The sequence below is a fragment of the Setaria viridis genome, chromosome 8 (genome assembly GCF_005286985.2).
Source record: "Setaria viridis chromosome 8, Setaria_viridis_v4.0, whole genome shotgun sequence".
Classification (NCBI taxonomy): domain Eukaryota; kingdom Viridiplantae; phylum Streptophyta; class Magnoliopsida; order Poales; family Poaceae; genus Setaria; species Setaria viridis.
In genome coordinates, this window is record NC_048270.2 from 27,404,100 (window position 1) to 27,425,419 (window position 21,320).

Sequence of the window (21,320 nt, forward strand, 5' to 3'; positions counted from 1 at the left end):
ATTTGTATCACATTTAGTCTCTACTTATGTGGGGACGCTTCACTTATCTGGGTGGCATCTATGCTGGCGGTCCACCTAACACACCCACCAGCACATATGCATCCCATCTGTGCTTGCGGGCGCTTAGGTCAGGTCACCTTTGTGCTGGCGGGTGCCAATTCCACCCGCCAGCATGCTAATTTCGACGTGCTAGCACAAATCGTTTTTAGCGTAGTGGACGGGCACCACTGGCTTGATCTTGCATATGGTAGCCTTGAGCCCCTCAAGGGATGAGATATAGACGGTCATGATTGTCATCATCGCGGTGCCCACAGCAAGGCGCTGGGTCCCGCGGCGGCCGGCGGCAGGGAAGGCAGGGCCGTGCGGAGAAGAAGGAGGCGGTGACGGAGGGGGGCGAGAAGGCGGCGGTGAGGATTGGGGATTGGGGGGAAGGAGTTTGTTACGGGGGATCCCTTGTTGCGACCGTTGCGCCGGGCTGAGAGGAAACCCCTCTGGAGTTCGAAAAATTGTGAAGATGTGATCCAACGGCTCGCATCGTTTCAAAGACTGTAATGCTACAGAACAAACGTCCGGACTCTTAAAAAAATCGAATGCTCCGACACATGTTGCAATAGTTAAAGTATCGATGTTGCAACTATTGTTTCTGTGTGTTTTACAGTGAATGTTGCATGAAACATAGTGTTTATGTAGCGGTGGAAATTTTCTATTCCAAAGTTGAACGATGTAGTCATTTTTACATATTATTTTTCATATTGCAAACTACAAACGCTGATGTCGCACTAGGTAATTTTTAATATTTCGTCGGAGCGTCCACTGGAAATTTCCCATCCGACGTCCGGGCGCTAGTAGCAGAGGCCCAGGCGATGAGCTAAGCTGACCCCGGCCAAGGGGGTCCCACCTGTCATAGATAGTTCCTGGGCTGGTCCGCCTCGAACCGAGCCGAGAAACACCCCGTACGTCCTCGTCGCCGGCCACGAGGTGCTCGATGGCGTGGCCGTGCTAGCCGGCGCGCGCCCGGCAGCGGCAGCAGCTCCGGTGCACGCGAGGTGTTCGACGAAATGCGTAAGCCGATAAATCCGCGCTCGTTGCCTGCGCCTGCATGGGTGACGCTGCTGTGGTTTGCTTGCTGTTCCTCGTGTGGTGGTTGTCTGAGAGCTTCAGCTTGTTCTATCGTTCCCACCACAATCCTACCTGTTCTATCTGAGAAATTTTGCCTACATGCTAAAGCATACTTCCCAGGTTAAAATGCTTCCACAGTTTGACCGACGGTTCAATTCTGAATGCGGCGAAACTGAAAACCTCCCTGTGCTGTCATGCAAAGATCGATCTGGTTGCGCTTCACCAATCAGCCAGCCACCCAGTTGGCCACTGAAACTTAAATTCTGCTTGATGTTGTTTGCCGCTACATATGTTCAGTTTTTGTTTCCGAAAAACTCATATGCTCAGTTTGTCCCAACAACCTAAGCCCAAGCAACATATGGACTCATGGGCAGCAAGAGACATATGGAGGCTGCTGAAGAAGTGAAGAGTACCAACGGTCACATGAACTGAGGTCGACTGCAGGAAAATTGCATAATGCAGCCCAGCACCCACAATACTAGCTCCAAATCAGCTTTTAGCAAGCATTATGAGTATTTCTCACGCATGCTAAAAAGCATCATATTGACAACTTCGAATAGAACACAATGTTAATATTTAGACAGAACAGTTGCATTTGAAGATCATCCTGTCATAAGGGATACAGAGTTTACTCTCTGTTAACACATTCCACAACACCTTACATCGGTGTACATTAGAGGCTATTCATATAACAGAGCTCAACTCCGAAACATGTAATGTTTGTCAGTATATGCACTTGCTGCACGGCTCAATAACCTTTTGGTTCACAGACGAAGGCACTCTCCCCTCAACATATCTCTGAATGGCGACACGGGCCTTTTCAGCCTCCACAAGTGCATCCTTACGCAGCTGCAAGCATTTATCAGACCTGGAACATCTCTGGTCATGCCCACGGGTAGTATCTAATGTTAGAGACACAAGTGACATTGTTTTCCGAATAATATGGATTGTAAGCTCAATCATGCTCTTTGCAGAGCAAAAGCCGGTTATCATCACATTCTTGAGGCGGCCATGGCACTGTTCTGAAAGGCACCGTGGACGTGAGAAATCACCACCTGAATCTTCAATGATAGAATCAGGCCTTATGGTCGGCATTGCAATCTGCATGCAATTAGTTTTCAATTAGGCTGGACATAATAACCTTCGGCGTTAAAATAGAAGAGATCCCCAAAGGGTAATAATTAAAATAGTTGTCCTTGAGGATGGCTTTTCAGATATTATTACTGGTGACTTACACGTAAGACGAAGGTCTCCAACGCAGGAGAAGCATCAAGGAAAGAGACCAGTGAGTAAAAATCATAGTCCGAGGGAAATATTAGTGCGCACAACAATATCTCCAAGTACTTGAGCTGGAGAAACTTACAAGATGCCATTGGTGTATTGCCTGTCTGAAGAAAGACATGCCCCAAATATTAATTGTATATACCAAGTATGAGTAACTTAGTACAGTAAACATACGATATGACACTTTTTATCTGCAGAACAATGAAATGTTTAGGAAGGATCAAACTGACCTCAGCTCTTGTTGATAGAACAAGAGTTCGAACATTTGGCACGATCAATGGAAGTTTGGTTCTAGCATAATACAGGGCACCAGGTGAATGGTCATGACGGAAGTCAACTCTCCTGACATGCAATGCATCTCCAACTGAGGTACATATTGGGTCCCCTGCATAGTAGAAAATGGAGAGCTTTGGGGCATTGCATTCAATCATCTCCAGCTTTAGACAGCCAAACACATGTACGATATTAAGCTGCTTCAGTAGATAAGGTATCTTTAAGCAGATGATGTCCCTGCAGTTGGAAAGGTAAAATTGCTTCAATGCACAAGAATTGGACAGAAAACCGTATAATTCCTCCCCAGTAACATTGATGGAATGCAATCTCAAATTTGTCAAGCTACTCATGCAACCGACTTGCGCAGCAGAGTGAAGAACATACACCGAGAAGAAAAGACTGAATGGAGCTTCTCCGCTCACTAGATAAAACAGAACACGGGAAGTTGTACTTGATGTCACGTCGTCCGAACATTGTTAGCTCAAAATTTTCAATCCCAGGAGTAATGGCAATTTGAAGCCAGCGGTCAACATAACTAGGATGCAGATCAGAACAAGGGTAAGTATGAAGGCTAAACATCTTCACTCCCATGCCAGAGTGGTTCTGCAAAATGTGGTCAACTCTACTGATAAATTCCCTACTTATTTCATCTTTTCTAGATGCATCTTCCTTTATGCGGAGTGAGTCAACAGAAAGCATGAGCTTTGGATAGCAACTCCAAGAACGCAGAAAACTGCGAGACATGCAGGCAGCCTGGGCCACATCTTGCATTTGCATGAAAGTGTGTATATGACGAAGGATATCCTGTGCAAATAAGCATGCAAGAAAGATTACTAACGTAAAATGGCTGTAACAACAATGCTTTCGTGAAATGAGCTGGACAAAGAAGTTACTATCCAACTAACAATTTTCTTTTGTAATTGCTGTTAAAATATTAGGCATTTCTGGGATGTTTGTTTTGAAGAATTAGGTGACCCATCATCTTCACACCTTCTATTTTTGTTTGGTTTGAGGGATAGAATGGGTTGATCTATCACCACCTCATTTCTCACAAGTACATAATTAGTATAAATAGAAGTGGAGTCATCCCACCAAAATTCATGGGATCAACCTGATGACTATCTCATCTAGCATGAAGTAATTCCTCAAACCAAACACATCATTATTAAACAGTGCACATCCTCTGGGCAGCACTATTGGTAAAACAGAAACAAGTACCATAAGCAGGTTACAAACAATAACCATCACCAGAGGAGACATAATCACAATTCGATACAAAATTTACCAGCAAAGATGATTATACATATGGTCACTATCAGTAGTACCAGGATCTCATTTCTTACCTCTGGAAGCTGGACCTGGGATCCCCTTATTTCAGCACAATCTGAATCATCACCTTGTTGACAAGGTGAGGCCTTTATTTGAGCGGCCAAACAAGTCGACCCATCACCTGCAAACCAGCAAAGTCGTGATACAGAAGTGAGAATGACAGGAGAAAACAGCAAGCAGGAGCACATTTGCAGACACCACTTAGCCTAAAGGTTCAACTTTCGCTCAAGAGCAGTAAGCCTGACAGAACCAAAGGCTTTGAGGTTTCCCTCAATAGCCATGACTTGCTCAGGGGAAAAAACACATTGTACAAGACCTTCAATTCTCTCTATGCGCCAAGTAAATCGCCTAAAAACCTAATCCTTCATGTGCGAAATCAGCTCAAAACTAAGGCCTGATGCGCAAAATCTCTAGCCAAGGCAGATAAAGCTACTAATAAGTCGACGAATCCTATTGCTGCTAGACCTGTTGGAGCAATAGAACAACCTCTCTCCCCCCTAAAACCAAAAATGAAAATTTAGGTACAACAACAATCCCAACGCAAGACTCGGAGGACTTGGATCTCACAGAACAATAAAGCATTCAAGAAGTGACCATACAATACAGGTCACAAGTGACCGGAGCAAACAACAGGAAGGCTTACTGGTTACCGGGCACTGCGGCTGCCCCTTTGCGGACATCGCGTCCATCTCCTCTAGCACCCCCATGGCCGCCGGCCCCCAAATCGAAGCCAAGCCTGCTGAATCGAGGTCTCCTCTCTCTCGCCGATCCGGCCGCTGCGGGTCCGGCAACCACGGCTCGGATCCGGCAAGCTGGTGGCAGTTCCGGCGGCTGGAGCCCGTCTATCTGAGAGGGGATGGATGGAGGGAAAGAGTTCTTTTTAGCCCCTTCATTTTGTTTTATTTCGAACCCCGGTTTGGGAGCCCGACTTTGGAGTGGACTCCCGTGAGAAGGGGTGTTTGATACAAGGTATTAAATTTTAAAAGTATCACATCGGATGTTCGAACGCTAATTAGGAGGACTAAATATGAGCTAATTATAAAACTAATTGCAGAACCGCTATACTAATACGCGAGATGAATCTATTAAGCCTAATTAGTCCATGATTTGACAATGTGGTGCTATTCGCGAGATGAATCTATTAAGCCTAATTAATCCATCATTAGCAATGGTTACTGTAGCACCACATTGTCAAATTATGGACTAATTAGGCTTAATAGATTCATCTCGCGAATTAGACTACATCTGTGCAATTAGTTTTGTAATTAGATTATATTTAATACTTCTAATTAGTATATAAACATCCGATATGACATGTTAATTTAGGACGTCGGATTCAAACAGGTCCGAAGTCCTCGGAGAGCGGGAACAGCCCCGCGTTGTACTCGAACTCGACCAAGATTTGAAACCGTTTTGGAACCGGAATCAACTCAAGTTCATCAGTATTTAGCAGACAGGAGTACACAATTTTATGGTTTCTTTTTGCAATCTTGATATGCATTTCAAGAACGCCGATATTATGTGCCCACGCGTATTGGAGAAAACGGCACAAAATATACTGGCCCATGACGTCATCGTGGATACATGATGGATGCTAAGGTTCAAGTTTATTTTTCACTGAAACTGTAGATGAACATAAAGAAATCATCAGCAAGTAAAAGTTACACGACACTTTTCACTTGCATAATAACGAATTCTTTTGTTTAGGCAGGATCCAAGTGACCTCATCTCTCGTTGATAGAGCGAGAGCCTGAACATTTGAACTTTGAAGTGATGAATGGAAGTTTGGCTCTATCACAATACACAGGGCACCAAGTGAATGGTCATGACCAAATTTAACTCTCCTCTTTTGACGTGATAAATGTAAGTGAAGAGCTTTGGGGCATTGCTTTCAGTCATCCACAACTTCTGGCAGCCAGACACATGTAGGATTTTAAGCTGATTCAGCATATCTTTAAGGAGATGAAATCCTTGCTGTTGTAAAGGTAAAACTTCTTCAAAGCACATGAATTGAACAGAAAACCATATAGTTCCTCCCCAGTAACATGGACAGAATGCAATCTCAAATGTCAAGCTACTCGTGGAACAGACTTGTACAGCAGGGCGAAAAGAAAGAGTGAGAAGAAAAGGCTGAATGGAGCTTCTACCCTCATTAGAAAAAACAGAACACGGGAAGTTTACTTTATGTCATGTCATCCGAACATTGATAGCAACTTGAACCCAGCGATCAACATAACTAGGATGCAGATCAGAACAAGGGTAAGTATGAGCCACACATCTTCACTCCAATGCCAGAGTGGTTCTGCAAAATGTTGACAACTCTAATGGTAAATTCCATGGTTATTTCATCTTTTCTAGATGCAACTTCCTGTTAGAATTCTAGGCATATTTCGGTATATTTTAATTCCAAAATTAAATATGTAAAATATTATAATGAATATGTTGAATGATTCAGTGACAAAATAATATATACCAGTGTTCAAGTTTAAATATCTAATAAACAAGAACAAATATAGGGATGTACCCTGGGGCGGGGCTAGTGACGGAGGCACCGGATGCGCCGTTACCATCTAGATTAGTCATACTAATCATGGGATGGCCTCAGTCGATGTAGTCATACAAACGAGACACCAGAAGAGGTCAATGCAGTACAGTACCTCGAACGGTCTCCGGGATGTAGCAGGAAGAAGAGGACGTAGTCGATCAGCACGGTCACCAGGAAGAAAACGTTGCGGACGAACGGGTCCTCGGCCACCAGGAAGTAGACAATGCAGAGGTCGCCCACCAACAAGTAGACGTTGCAGGGGTCGGCTATAGAGGTGACGAACTAGGAGGGAGCGAGCAGTCGCGTTGAACGCTCCCCAAAAACCTTATCGCTCGCCTATCCCAAGCAGGAACTCCAGTGGAAGGTGAGGTTCCGGAGGCTCTACTCTCGCCAGAACTTGTGCGCGCAGTGCCTGGTGATGGGAATGCAAAGAGAGCAGCAAAAGACACGGAGAAGAGAGAGGTCTCCCAAAAGGAATACCTTTATGTGTGTCTGGGAGGAAGAGGAGGGCACCTTATATAGGCGAGCAGTGAGAGAGGGGGCACAGTAGCCAGCACAGTCATCAAACGCAATCAATTTGCCCATCCATCAAATGCAATCAAATCAGGCAATCAAACCAGTAACTGTTGGAATATTCCAGAGTTTATTCCTTAGCTGTACTGGAGTGAATTCTTTCAATTGATGACTCTGATGATCGGCAAAATGTTCCTTTCGTCTCGACACGCCATGCCATGCCACGCCCACACCCACGCCCTCGGCCTGGCCCAGCCCGGCGAGGCGAGCAAGCACGCGCGTGTGGCACGCTAATCTCCTTTATTGACTTCACAATTGGTGTACACAGAGTCCACCATTTAAGTCAATTAAGATCCTCTTCAAATCCCCATGTGGGACTAAACACTTAACTCTCTAGCATTTATTAGTGGGCTTTTAATTCTTTTAATTGAATAAATAAATGGGCCAAGCCCATATATTCTAACAATCCCCACCAAGAATTTCAAGCCACACTAGAAATGCTCTCAGATCCACTGTAATCTTTGATATACTAGTATTTGATGGAGATTGTTAAGTTGAACTTCCATCTAGAGCTAAGGCTACACTTATTAACAACTGTTCAATGGACTATGCTTTGAATTGACAGTCTTGTGCAAACAAGTTTGACCAGAGCCCTTCACTGATACTAGGCTGCGAAAGCATCCCCGCAGTTTGGAGCTTATAAGTCATACTCCAGACCTTTCATGAGTTTCTAGAGATCACCCACATCTCATAGACTATGACTAGTAGTCAGACTCATGTAGGTGCATTCCTCAAAAGATGTTCTGTAGGACAATATCTTTGCTTCAAAGAAACAGCTCCCTTATTTCAAAGAGGCCACTTGGAACGCATTAAGGTATAAACCAACCTGCCATACAGGATTGAAGAGAAATGCATCTTTCACTACAATGAGCCTATTCAAAGGTTCTCTTCTCTCAGTTAAACTATAGCTTGTTTCACCATCCTACTTCACGGGATCTCCGATCACATAGAACAGGTTACCACTATAGAATAACTCATGTGGGTCTCAAGCCCAATTCAATAGATGCATTGTCTATCACATTTCGTGCTCTTGACATGCCTTGATGACTTCATGTTATCCTTTGAATTGTTCACCTTAACAATCACAATTTGGTTGTTACAGTTCATTAGAATTACCGATATCAGTTTTTCAACTATCGGCAAGTCCATTAGGAATTCACGAAGCCACTCAGCCTGAACAGTGAGCGGTGTCTAATGCTGGGAGTTCTACTTCCATTGTTGACCTCGTTAAGATGGTCTGCTTGCAAGACTTCTAGGAAACAGCGCCAACTCCAAGTATGAATACATATCCACTTGTGGCTTTTATCTCATCAGCATCAGAGATCCAATTTGAGTCACTGTACCCTTCAAATACCCTTGGGTGACTAGTATAGTGAATCCCGTAGTTCACAGTGCCTTTTAGATAGCGCATCACTCTCTCTAGAGCATGCCAATGATCATCTCCCAAATTTGAAACAAACTAGCTTAGTTTGGTCACATCAAATGATATGTTAGGCCTCATAACACTAGCCAAGTACATAAGTGAACCAATAATTTGAGAGTATCTCAGCTGACCTCTCATTATCCTTTTATTTTTCCTTAAAATTACACTAGCATCATAAGGTATTGAAACAGGTTTGCAATCACTATAACCAAAGTGACCTAGAACTTTTTCCACATAATGGGATTGCAAGAGTGTAACCCCACCATCACCTTCTCTTACTAGTTTTATATTAAGGATAACATTAGCCTTTCCCAAATCTTTCATCTCAAAGTTTTGAGACAAAAAGTCCTTAACTTCCTTAATCACATTAAGGCTTGTCCCAAAAAACAGTATGCCATCGACATACAAGCACAGTATCACTCCTTCACCCGCACCAAAATGATAGTACACACACTTGTCGGCTTCATTCACAACAAAGCCAGCGGACGTAAGAGTTTTATCAAACTTCTCATGCCACTGCTTAAGAGCTTGCTTGAGCCCATACAAAGATTTTAACAGCTTACACACCATTCCTTCTTGACCTTTTGCTACAAACCCTTCTGGCTGATCCATATAGATCTCCTCCTCCAACTCTCCATTTAGGAAAGCTGTCTTAACATCCATTTGATGGACGAGAAAACCATAAGAGGTTGCTAGGGAAAGTAACACTCAAATTGTGGTCAATCAAGCAACAGGTGAATAAGTGTCAAAGAAGTCTTCTTCTTCTTTCTGAGTATAGCCCTTAGCCACAAGCCTTGCCTTGTACTTTTCAATAGTACCATCAGGCCTAAGCTTCTTCTTGAACATCCACTTGCATCCTACGGGTTTGCACCCATAAGGCAACGACTTCCCAAGTTCCATTAGACATAATATAATCCATTTCACTCCTACTTCCTTCCAATAGTCAGCATTAGGAGATGAATATGCCTCTTCAATGGTTCTAGGAGTGTCATCCAAGAGGTATATAATGGAATCATCAATGAAAGACTTTTCAGTCCTTCGTCTCTTGCTCTTTCTGGGAGCTTCATTGTTATCCTCCTCAAGATTTTTCACAAGTGTAGGTTCATTGTGTTGTATTACATCGGTAGAGATATTCTTCTCGATAAACTCTTGCCTAGATGAACTTGTTTCATCTCTCGTAGGAAAAATATTCTCAAAAAATGTAGCATCTCTAGACTCCATTATAGTACCAACATACAAGTCAGGTACTTCATATTTTACTACTAAAAATCTATAGCCAACGCTGTGAATAGCATAACCCAGAAAGACACAATCCACAGTTTTAGATCCAAGCTTACGTTTCTTAGTTATTGGCACACTAACTTTTGCCAAACAACCCCAAGTACGTAAGTTAGAAAGTGTTAGCCCCTTCTTCTCCCATTCCTTGAATTATTTCTTTATTCTTTGTAGGAACACGATTTAGGACATGACAAGCAGTCAATATAGCCTCACCCCACCATTCCTTGGAAAGTCCTGCTGTATCTAACATGACGTTAACCAAATTAGTTAGAGTGCGGTTCTTCCTTTTAGCAACCCCATTTGACTAAGGTGAATAGGGAGGCGTCCTCTCATGAATAATACCATGTTCCTCGCAGAATAAAGTAAAAACATTTAAGTACTCGCCACCACGATCCGACCTAATTCGTTTTATCTTTCTCTCAAGTTGGTTTTCTACTTCAGCTTAGCTGGACAATGTGAAGCAAAGTGATCTGGACTCTCGCACACAAAGCAAACTCTCTTCTTCTTCTTCTTAGCCGGTGCATTTGTTTGTTTAATATTTCCTTAGTTCTGCGGTGGCTTCATCCTCTTCTTTTGGGAATTGGAATTGTTCTTCTGAACAAAGTTGACACTTGAAGCTCCAACAATTCCTTTTCCCCATGTGTCTTTTGCTCTCGCCTTCTCTTCAACATCAAGAATCCCAATGAGATCAGAGATACTAAACTCTTTCCTCTTGTGTTTTAGAGAAGTAGCAAAATCCCTCCAAAAAGGTGGTAGCTTAGAGATAATAGCTCCGGCCACAAACTTGTCGGGCAACACACAAGGAATCTCTTTGCTATAGTCTTTGAGATCTTTTGATAGCGCCTGAATCTCATGGGCTTGTTCTACTATGAGACGGTTTTCAACCATCTTGTAGTCAAGGAACTGCTCCATGAGATACAGCTCACTGCCAACATCAGAAACTCCAAATTGAGCCTCAAGCGTTTCCCACATCTCCTCGCTACTCGGCAAAGAGAGGTACGTGTCAACAAGGTTTTCAGCTAGAACACTTATGATGGCACCACGGAAAAAGCTATTAGCACGATCAAAGGCATTTGCTTCCTCTGAGGTACTGCCCTCGGGCTTTCCGTCTATGACATGCATAACATTCATGGCCGTCAACCACAACTAAGCCTCTCACACTAACGCTTGTAATTGGAACCATCAAACATGTTTTGTTTAATCGATGCAGCAAAACTAGATACCGAAAGTCTATCAACATTATAAGGTTTTTGGATTGTTAGAATTCTATGCATATTTCGGTATATTTTAATTCCAAAATTAAACATGTAAAATATTATCATGAATATGTTGAGTGATTTAGTGACAAAATAATATTTGCCAGTGTTCAAGTTTAAATATCTAATAAACAAGAACAAATATAGGCATAGATGATTTAGGATGTACCCTGGGGCGGGGCCAGTGCCGGAGGCACTGGATGCGCCGTTACCATCTGGATTAGTCATACTAATCGTAGGATGACCTCAATCGATGTAGTCGTACAAACGAGACGCCGGAAGAGGTCGATGTAGTGCAGTCCCTCGAATGGCCTCCGGAAAGTAGTAGGAAGAAGAGGGCGTAGTCGATCAGCGCGGCCACCAGGAAGATGACATTGCAGATGAACAGGCCCTCGGCCACCAAGAAGTAGATGATGCAGAGGTCGCCCACCAGGAAGTAGACGTTGCAGGGGTCGGTTGTAGAGGTTGCAGACGAACAAGGAGGGATCGAGCAGTCGTGTTGAACGCTCCCTAAAAACTTTATCGCACGCCTATCCCGAGCAGGATCTCCAGCAGAAGGCGAGGTTCCAGAGGCTCTGCTCTCGCCAAAACTTGTGTGCGCAGTGCCTGGCGATGGGAATGCAAAGAGAGCAGCAAAAGACACGGAGAAGAGAGAGGTCTCCTGAAAGGAATACCTATGCGTCTCTAGGAGGAAGAGGAGGGCGCCTTATATAGGTGAGCAGTAAGAGAGGGGGATGAACCTGGACACCAGTAGTCCGCACAGTCATCAAACACAATCAATTCGCCCAACCATCACATGCAATCAAACCAGGCAATCAAACTGCTGCAATCAAACCACTAACTGTTGGAATATTCCAGAGTTTATTCCTTAACCGTTACTGGAGTGAATTCTTTCAATTGATGACTCTGATGATCGGCAAAATGTTCACCGCACAGCAGCACATCATGTCGCATCGCTCGCTTGCTCGCTCGTCTCGACACGCCCACGGCCCGGCCCAGCCCGGCGAGGCGAGCAAGCGCGCGCGTGTGGCACGCCAATTTGCTCTATTGACTTCACAATTGGTGTACACAGAGTCCACCATTTAAGTCAATTAAGATCCTCTTCAAATCCCCTTGTGGGACTAAACACTTAACTCTCTAGCATTTATTAGTGGTCATTTAATTCTTTTAATTGAATAAATAAATGGGCCAAGCCCATATATTCCAACACTTCCTTCGTACTGAGTTAATAGACAGGATGACCTTTGGATAGCATCTCCATGAATGCAGGAAATCATGAGATACACAGGCAGCCTGGGCAGCATCTTGCATTTGCATGAGTGTGTATATGGTGAAGGATATCCTGTGCAAACAACTGAACAAACATGACAGAAAATTAACATAAAATGATTGTAGCAATAATGCTTTCATGAAATGTGCTGGAAGTACACAATACTATCCAATTAGCAATCAAATTTGTATTTTCTGTTAACAAATTATTGAAATTTATTTAGTGTGCAGATCCTGTGGGCAGCATTTTCTGTTGGTAAAACAGAAATAAGTCCTACACGGTTGTAACCAATAATCATCACCGGAGGATGACTGACATAATCACAATTTGAAACACATGAATCCCCAATCTAACTTGCCCTACACCTTTGGACAATGTGGTGTTTTTTGCATGTTAGATGGACAAGGAACTCTGATAATCCAAAATGCATCAGCAAAGTGATGGATTTTGCAATTATAGTCACAATCAGTATCAGGATCGTATTTCTTACCTCTGGAAGCTGGACCTTGGATGCCCTTATGTCAGCATAATCAGAATCATCACCTTCATGAGAAGGTGAGGCCTATCACCTGCAAGGTCTAGTGTGTTCCAGCAATGCGCGAACAGTCAGCTGAACTCAAAACTCCTTATCAGGTGCATCCAGGTCGCCTTGATCTGCAGGTGGGCAGAGGGTTCACCAGGGCACCTTTGCCTGCCACCACTGAAAGTGGTGTATGAGAATTGAGAAGGCACCTGCAGCCTTATCCTCCTCCGTCCAGGTACAAACTACTCAGGATCAAGTCAGTTCTTAGATGTGGGGAAGCCCTTTTTTTATGGATGTAGATGCCATGATAATGTACCCCTTAGACATCAAACTGTTTGTCACCATCTGGGTTCAATGTGAAGTTGTAGCATGGCTAGTAATAAAGGAGCCTGATTACCAGCGGGTAAAAACAGAGAGCCTAGCAAGTGATGTTCTCCATGTCGCTTCTCATGACCTCTTCCTGCTCCTCTACAGCCACTGCTAAGTACTGCTTCAACTGAAGGAGGTAGAACCCAGTCAAGGACTCCATGATGAGGTTGTAGCGTCCAGAGCTCACATGCTGTCCAGAAAGCATGCTGCAACAAGTTACCTGATTACTCCACCTTCTGTGGTTGAGCGTCCATTCTCCTTGGAACTAATGAAGCATAGCAGCACATCAACCTCAGACTGTCCATACTCCAGAGGCCTTGCCGGACTAGTAGAGGAGAAGATTTTTCCAAACGTGACACTGAGATAGGGAGATAGTGGAAGTTTTTTTAGAAACTAGGTTTCCCCGCTTTATTTCAGAGAAACAAAGCATGGTTACATTTTGGACCAGCGTATTGGCAGCGCGCCCGCTGTTGCTTTCACTCAGTACCACCAGAGTCCAAGGAGCCCTTTGGTCGGGCTTTGGCTCCGGCTTATTTGCCGGCTTATGCCGAAGCCCTACCAAACGCTAAAAATCAAAACGGCTTCTTCCCAGAAGCCGGTAAAAGCCTCTAGCGTTTTTGAACTAGGATGAGAGAGCTGAAAAAAGTAGCTTCCCCCGGCTTCTCTTCCTCCCTTGCGCCAAGACAAATGGAACTATCCCTCAACTTGGCTGGAATTGCAACGAAATTGCCATTCCTACCTCTCTGGTGGCGGCGTGAAGCTCACCGGTGATGAGAGGTCGCAGCTGCCCGGCGCGAATGGTAGCAGGTGCACGCGTGCAGCCGCAGCTGGATGGCGCGGACGGACAGCGGGGTGGAGCAACGGCAGTACGGTGCTGGGCAGATCAATGACGGCGTGACCCCGCGGGGCGCACTAGCGGCAGAGCTGCTCAGCGGCAGGTCGAATCGGCAGCGTAGCCTAGCAAGAGAGACGAGAGAGAAGACGAGAGAGCGAGATTGGGAGAGCGGACGGTGGACTCCGTATAAGAGGATAAGGATGTACGGAAAGAAAGGAAAATAGGAAAGGAGGAAAGGGAAAAATAGAAAAGAAAAATAAAAAGGATAAAAATAAATAGAAAAAAAAAGGAAGAAGGAAAAATGGTATTATCTTTTTATTTCACACAAATCACATTATCAATAGAGCCACACATAAAACTTGTATGGGCAAGCAACATACATATGCATGGGCAAAATGGACAATTGACATCTTCTATACATTCTAAAAAGCTAAGAGAAGCCGTTTTGCCACACATTTTTCTACAAAATAAGCTAGAACTAAAAAAAAGCTGCTTTTTCATACGAGCCAGAGCTAGAGTTATTTTTTCACGAGCCAAAACCGTGCCAAACGGACCCTAAACTTGTTACAGGGTTTGCTGACAGATAAAGCAAACTCGACTCTTCATTAACGCCCCTTCCAACCCCCAAAGGATTGACATCGCTGGAGCCAAGCTGCCCAATGAATGTTCCCGCACCTGACAATCCCTGCATCCTCGTCGTAGCGGAAGCTGCTCGTTCCCAGGTTAGCTGTAGCGGTTGGCTCATCTTGGCCTTCAGTATGCCCAGCACATGGTCCAGTCCTGCAGCATGCCCTTCCTCGCACAAGACTCAGCAGCTCTCCAGCGTCCTTATCATCCTGTCCATCAACTTCTTCTCGTTCACCCATCTCTTGCCCTGAAAACATAATGCATTACGAAATTTCCATAAGTTCCATAACAATGCAGCACTACACATATTAAGAATACTGTTCTTCCTATTGCCCACTCACCAACGGGCCATTGATTCAAAATTTTCACCAATTCTAATTCCAAAGATATCAGAGATGTATCCCCACATAAGTGTGGCGATGTAACATTCAAAAAAAAAGATGGTTAACTGTTTCTTGCTCACTACAGAAGAGTCAAGTCTGATCATCCACATGTCTTCTTTTTGCCAGGTTGGTTCTAGTTAAGGTTTTGTTATTAGACGAGCCATAAAAAGATGTGAATGCGGGGAGGGGCTCTCAAACTCCAGACAGCAGGGGTGTACACAGGTTGAACGCCTGCGAAGCTGATGATTTTGTACATCGCTTGAATAGAGAATTTGCTACTAGACTCAAAAGCCCAAATGATAGCATCAGTCATCAGTATAACTGATGGATTCGACCATGGTGACCAGTTCCCAGCTGCGCATTAGCCTAGGAGTAACCCCTCTCCTAGGAGATTTTCAGGTCAGTTCCATCCCACACGTCAGCCACACATAGATTTTTCTGATCAGCTATTGTGTACAGCTCCCAGAACTGAATGGCTAAGCTATTATTTTCGAACCAATGATCCTCCCAGAATCTAATGGATTTCCCATTCCCAATCTTCCATTTTACACCCAAACAGGCTGCTTTACAAGCCTAGAGCACCCCCTTCCAGAAAGGTGATGCCCCAATCTCGGGACAACAGAAGATATTTGGATCATTGATTTTGTACTTATAATCCACTATCTTCCTCCAGATAGCATGCTCCCCCAACTGATATCTATTTATCCAGGAAGCCAGAAGGCATAGGTTGAGGTTGCCCACATTGGGGATCCCAAGACCGACAAATTCTTTTCTCTGGGCTAGATTATTCCAATTGGAGAGGTGATATTTATGCTTCCCCTCTGAATCATGCCAGAAGAAAGTTTGCCATTTGAGAGTTAATACTTTCAATGGCCCATTTAGGGAATTTTATCACAGATAACAAATAGATAGGTATGCTTGCCAGGCAGGATCTCAGTAAGGCGAGTTTCCTAGCACTAGACAATAATTTGCCTTTCCAGCCCGCTATCCTTTCGATCAGCTTATCTACGATTGGTTGGATATCTTCTCTTCTAAGCTTGGTGTAGTGGAGGGGTACACCTAGATATTTGATGGGGAAAGTACCAATATTATAACAAAGCAACCTAGCATAGTTATTGTTTTCCTCTTCAGACATACCTAAGGTCATTAGATCACTTTTATCATAATTAATCTTCATCCCCGACAGATGTTCAAAACAAGTCAATAGCCACTTAAAGTGTGTAGCTTGTGATGGGTTGATTTTCAAGAACAGCAACGTATCGTCGGCATATTGCAGGCTGATTATGCCTCCTTCATAAACCTCAGGTAGTAGGCCTTCAACTAGACCTTGTCTAGTTGCTTTAATAAGCATTCTAGTGAAAACATCAGTAACTAGATTGAAAAGAAGGGGGGAGAGAGGGTCCCCTTGCCTGAGCCCCTTCCCTGCTGCAAAAAAGCTGCTGTTTTCATAATTAAGCCTTACACAAATTGAACCACCTCTAGTCATTTTAATGATCCAGTTGGTCCATTTGTTGGAAAAACCTCCAGATCTGAGCATTTCCTCAAGGAAGTCCCAGTTAACCCTGTCATAAGCTTTTTCATAATCTAGTTTGAGAATAACACCAGCTTCACCTCACTTCACAACCTCAGGAATAATCTCATGGGCTGCCACCACACTCTCTAAAATGTACCTTCCTTTAATGAAGGCAGTTTGGTTAGGGAAGATAAGCCTATCACAAATCTTGATCAATCTATTATTGAGGGCCTTGCTAAAAATCTTGAAGCTGCAATTAATAAGGGCTATAGGTCTGAACTTTTTTAGTTCAGTTGCCCCTGCTTCTTCTGGTAGCAAGGTCAGCATAACATAATTCAATCTGTTAATGTTTAGCTCTTCATTCTCAAAGGCTCTAACAATGTTCATAAAGTCAGTTTTAATCAACTCCCAGAACTTTTGGTAGAATAAGAAAGGAAAACCATCGGGTCCTGGAGCCCCATCGGCATAGGAACCAAAAATGGCTTCCTTAATTTCCTCAGTAAAAGGAGCCTCCAGCAAAACATTTTCCTCCCTGGTAACTCTATCCATGTCATCCCAAAAGCTATTTCCCAAGTGCAGGTATAGCTTGCTCTCTGATCCAAACAGATTTCTATAAAAGTCACCCGCCACCTTTAGCATCTCATTGTTATCAGTGACTTCACCATCATGGCCTTGTAGGGCTGGGATGTTTTTTTTTTCTTTTTCTATGGTTAGCTACAGCCTGGAAGTAGGCAGTGTTCCCAGTGGCGTAGCCAAGGGGGCTGGCAGGGGCCATGGCCCCCCTAATGTTTCTGCAAACATGTACTATATACTTAGTTTTCTAGTAGGTAAGCACAGAAAACACTGTGTTCTTATCCCCCTCTTTGATGTCCCTGTCTCTAGATCTTTGTTTAGCTTTTATCTCCTCCATTCGCCAAATATTTTCTAGTTCAGATTGGATGTCATTCATCCTGTTCCTTTCTTCTTCATTTAGTTGGTTGTGTTCAGAGAACACATCCAGCATATCGAAATCTCCTCCAAAAGGGACTGCTTATATATCCAGGTCTCAGCATTAATGTTGAGAGCCCATCCTTTTAGTTTCTTCCTTAAGAGTTTAATTTTAACGTGCCAAACATCTAGGGGCTCTGTACAAGTACAGGGAGTAGACCACGGATCCCTGACCAGTTGGTAACACTCTTCCTTCTCTAACCACCATTTTTCAGAGCGGGGAATAAGAAAGGTTTCTTTTCAGTCTTCAAACCAAAGTCCACCATAAGTGGCACATGGCCACTTCCCAGCCTAGAGACACATCTAACATTCATCCCAGGGTACCTAGCTACTAGCTTCAAGGCTGGTGGTAGAGAAGATTCTGTCAAGGACTGCCATAGTAGGCTGTTCTTGATTGTTTGTCCAGATTTAGGACCTCGTGGGGTTTTTGAGTTCGGTCAGCCCCCATTGGTTAACCTAATTATTGAAAAGATAAGACCAATGGAAATTAATATTTCCATTGTTTTTGTCGGTCATATTTCTAGTTAGGTTGAAATCACCTCCCAACAGAGTTGGGCCATCCCACTCTCCCATAACACCATGGAGTTCATCAATGAACTCCTGTTTACCTTGGTCATAAGGCGAACCATAGACTACAATCAACCTCCAAGTAAAATTATCATGGACATTTTTAACTTGTGCACAAACACAAAACTTCTTGATATCCCAGCTCACAATATCGAACTTGTTACTTCTAAAACCTACCAGGACACCACCAGTAGTGCCTCTAGCAGGTAGTATAGGTAGTTCCAAGTAAAATTCCTTCCCACGTTTTCAAAGAAAGCTGCATGAAAACTAGATTTTTTTAGTTTCCTGAAGGCCCACAAAATTTAATTTATTCTTATCTATGCAACCTAATCTGCCTGATTTATTCAGGCCTCTAATGTTCCACATTGCTCCTATCATTGTTACAGTTTCTTGTGTATGAGGCTTATTGTTCCTTTGAACAATTTGAGACCAGGTCTCCCTACCTGCCCCTTGGGGAAGCTGAGTAATCTCAGGACCCTCACGGATAGGTATTGCATTGCTATCAATATCGTTATGTACTACGATATCAATATCCAAGTTGACAGGCAAAACAATTTCTGGATGTTCATTCTCAAAATTAACACACCTAGTGATTTCATTGTTTTTCAAAGCATTAATGTTTTGAGTTATTCTATGGGTGTCAACACCCAAGTCAATATCCACTTTAGCAGCTAGTTGTGGCAGATATTCATGCTCAAGCACAGCAAAGGACTTACCTGGACCTTTGCGTGGGGCTTCTAGGTTCTTGTACTCCCTCCATTCCAAATTGTAGGTCATTTTAGCTTTTTTAAGTTCATAGATATTATTATGCATCCAGATGGAGTATATGTCTAGGTGCATAATAATATCAATGAAACTAGAAAAATCAAAACAACCTATAATTTGGAACATACTTTGGAACGGAGGTAGTAACATTTAAGATCAATAGCCTTCTGAATCATAGATCTGTTATCCCCTGCATTCCTCCTTGGTCTTTCTGGAATTAATTCCAGCCCCCATTTGTGTTTTTCTTGGTCTTGTAGTGGAAGATGACACTCACTGGCTGCGTTCAAGATGATGTAAGGGAGCAGAATCATCAACAGATAGCTTTTCTTGATGGTGGCGGTGAAGATTTCAGCCAACATGTTCTGGAATTGGAAGGTAGCGGGAGATGACACTCACTAGCAACATCTAAGATCATGGACGGGAGCAGAAACATCAACAGAAGTTTTCTCGCACCAACCTCCAACTCCCCAGCAAGCACAACGTTCTGTTCCAGCACATTCAAAGCCACAGTACTCCCCATATTGAGAAGTAAATCCTGCAGAAGACAACGTATTTGCAGATGGGATAAACCTTCAATCATATAAGCACAAGATTGATTAGAACAAGAAATTTAGACAAACAAATGAATCTGACATTAATGGAAAGAAATGCAGCACGGAACCATGGACTAGTTCAGTGTACTTATCAAATAATGGAAGCACGGAGATTCATATATCAGAAAAGGAAAAGGCACAAATCACTATTACTGCTGGCAGAGGATGGTTCATAGTCATAGATTTGAAGTGCAATTCCATTAAACTGTGCCAGAGCCCGCTCAACAAACCGAGCTCATACACTCAGAAGATAGTCATAAACTTTTCCCAGACCACCTTCTCTGGTGTGCAATTGTTGTTTCTACATCCTAACTTGTATTGCCCTATGCTGACGCGGTGTGGTATGCTACATCCTAACTTTGAATTGAAGCTAAACAACAAACGGGCCTCTGTTGACCCTCTGCAGAACCTTGTATGCTACATCCTAACTTTGAATTGAAGCTAAACAAAAAACGGGCCTCTCTTGACCCTCTGCAGAACCAGCTGAAGGCGGCTGATCTTCTGAAGGAGCACACCCTTGATTGCGTCCTCCTTGGCCTCCGGGTTTATCTTGCTGTTGATGTGGCCAAGGTGGTGCGCGCCGTCCTTGGCCACCGGGTTCACCTGGCCTATGTCGTCGCCAAGGTTGTGCTCGCCGGCCTCCAAGCCACTCGCGAGGTGGAGCGCGTTGTCCTGGTCCGCGAGCCCGGTCAGGATCTTCCCCTTGCCAACCACCGGGTAGAACACGCCGCGCTGGTCGACGCCGAGGTGGAGGGCGTCGAGCCTGTTGCTCAGGGCGCCTTCGTCGCCTGACCCAACGGGGAGCCCGGCCTCCCTGTCTTCGACGCTGACCATGTCCTCCTCGAAGTACACGGCCTCGACATCCCCGACCTCTCCTGCCTCAAACACGTCCTCCAGGAGCCACTCGAGGTCGTCGTCCATGAGCTTCGTCTCCTCCACGCCAGCGCCGCCAAAGCCGAGCAGGTTCGCGACCCTGGCGATACGCTGGCCTTCGATGGTTATGCTGTCGAGAACCTCGATCATGGAGGCCGGATGGGCGTGGATGACGACTTCGTTAGCGGTCTGACGAACGCCGTCGAACCGAATTTTCTTCATGGAGATCCCCTCCACGATGTCCAACCTCATCAGGTCGAGGTGAAGCTCTAGTAGGTCCAACTTCTGGTAGTACTCGCTGGCCTGCAGGAGCAAAGCCAGCGCGCCGTCGTCGACCTTCCAGAGAAATCTGCTGTCGTAGACCTGCTTCTTCAGGAGGTCGAGAAGCGGGGCTGCCTCGAACAGGTCCCCGACGCGGGGGACGAGGACGAGGACGAGGGGGCGCTGCCCTCCCGACCAGAGATCAATCTCCTCCTCGAGCGACGCCAGGGAAGACACCTCCAACACCTCCATTGTAGCGAGCTGGCCACGCGGAACGGCGGCGCGGCGCGGCGAGGAGAGGATTTGGTAGCGGCGGCGCGGCGGTGGCCGCCTGGCCGGTGATTGGGAATTGGGAATGGAAGAGGGGGAGGCGCGAGGGTGGGGGCCCGATACGGCCCGGTGGCTTATTAACCGACGGCTCCTGTTGCTTGAAAGAAGCACAAACAAATCTGGGTGGTAGAAGCAGGCCCCGATCCGCGGGATCCCTTCTTCAACCATTAGAAAGCGGACACGTGGCCAAGCGGCCAGATCGTTGTGGAGGCGTGAGCTGGCCCGTCACTCGACGCCGTCTTGGTCCCACCTGTCAGCCAATGGGGGCGGGGGATTTTCCCTCTTACCGCCGTGACGCCGTCACGCCTGGCCGCCAATTGGCAGATGAGCCAACCCGAGTGCCC

The 21,320-nt window shown here is 44.7% G+C and overlaps 1 protein-coding gene and 1 pseudogene across 1 annotated transcript; both read right to left on the reverse strand.

Annotated features, from left to right (window-relative positions):
* Positions 1 to 1,676: 1,676 nt before the first annotated feature.
* Positions 1,677 to 4,845, reverse strand: LOC117834162 (uncharacterized; annotated as a pseudogene).
* A 14,846-nt stretch (positions 4,846 to 19,691) lies between these two features.
* On the reverse strand, positions 19,692 to 21,027 carry LOC117834144 (uncharacterized). The gene has a single exon (XM_034713771.2). The coding sequence runs from the start codon at positions 20,896 to 20,898 to the stop codon at positions 19,954 to 19,956; it is 945 nt and encodes a 314-aa protein (XP_034569662.1). The 5' UTR covers positions 20,899 to 21,027; the 3' UTR covers positions 19,692 to 19,953.
* Between the last annotated feature and the right edge of the window lie 293 nt (positions 21,028 to 21,320).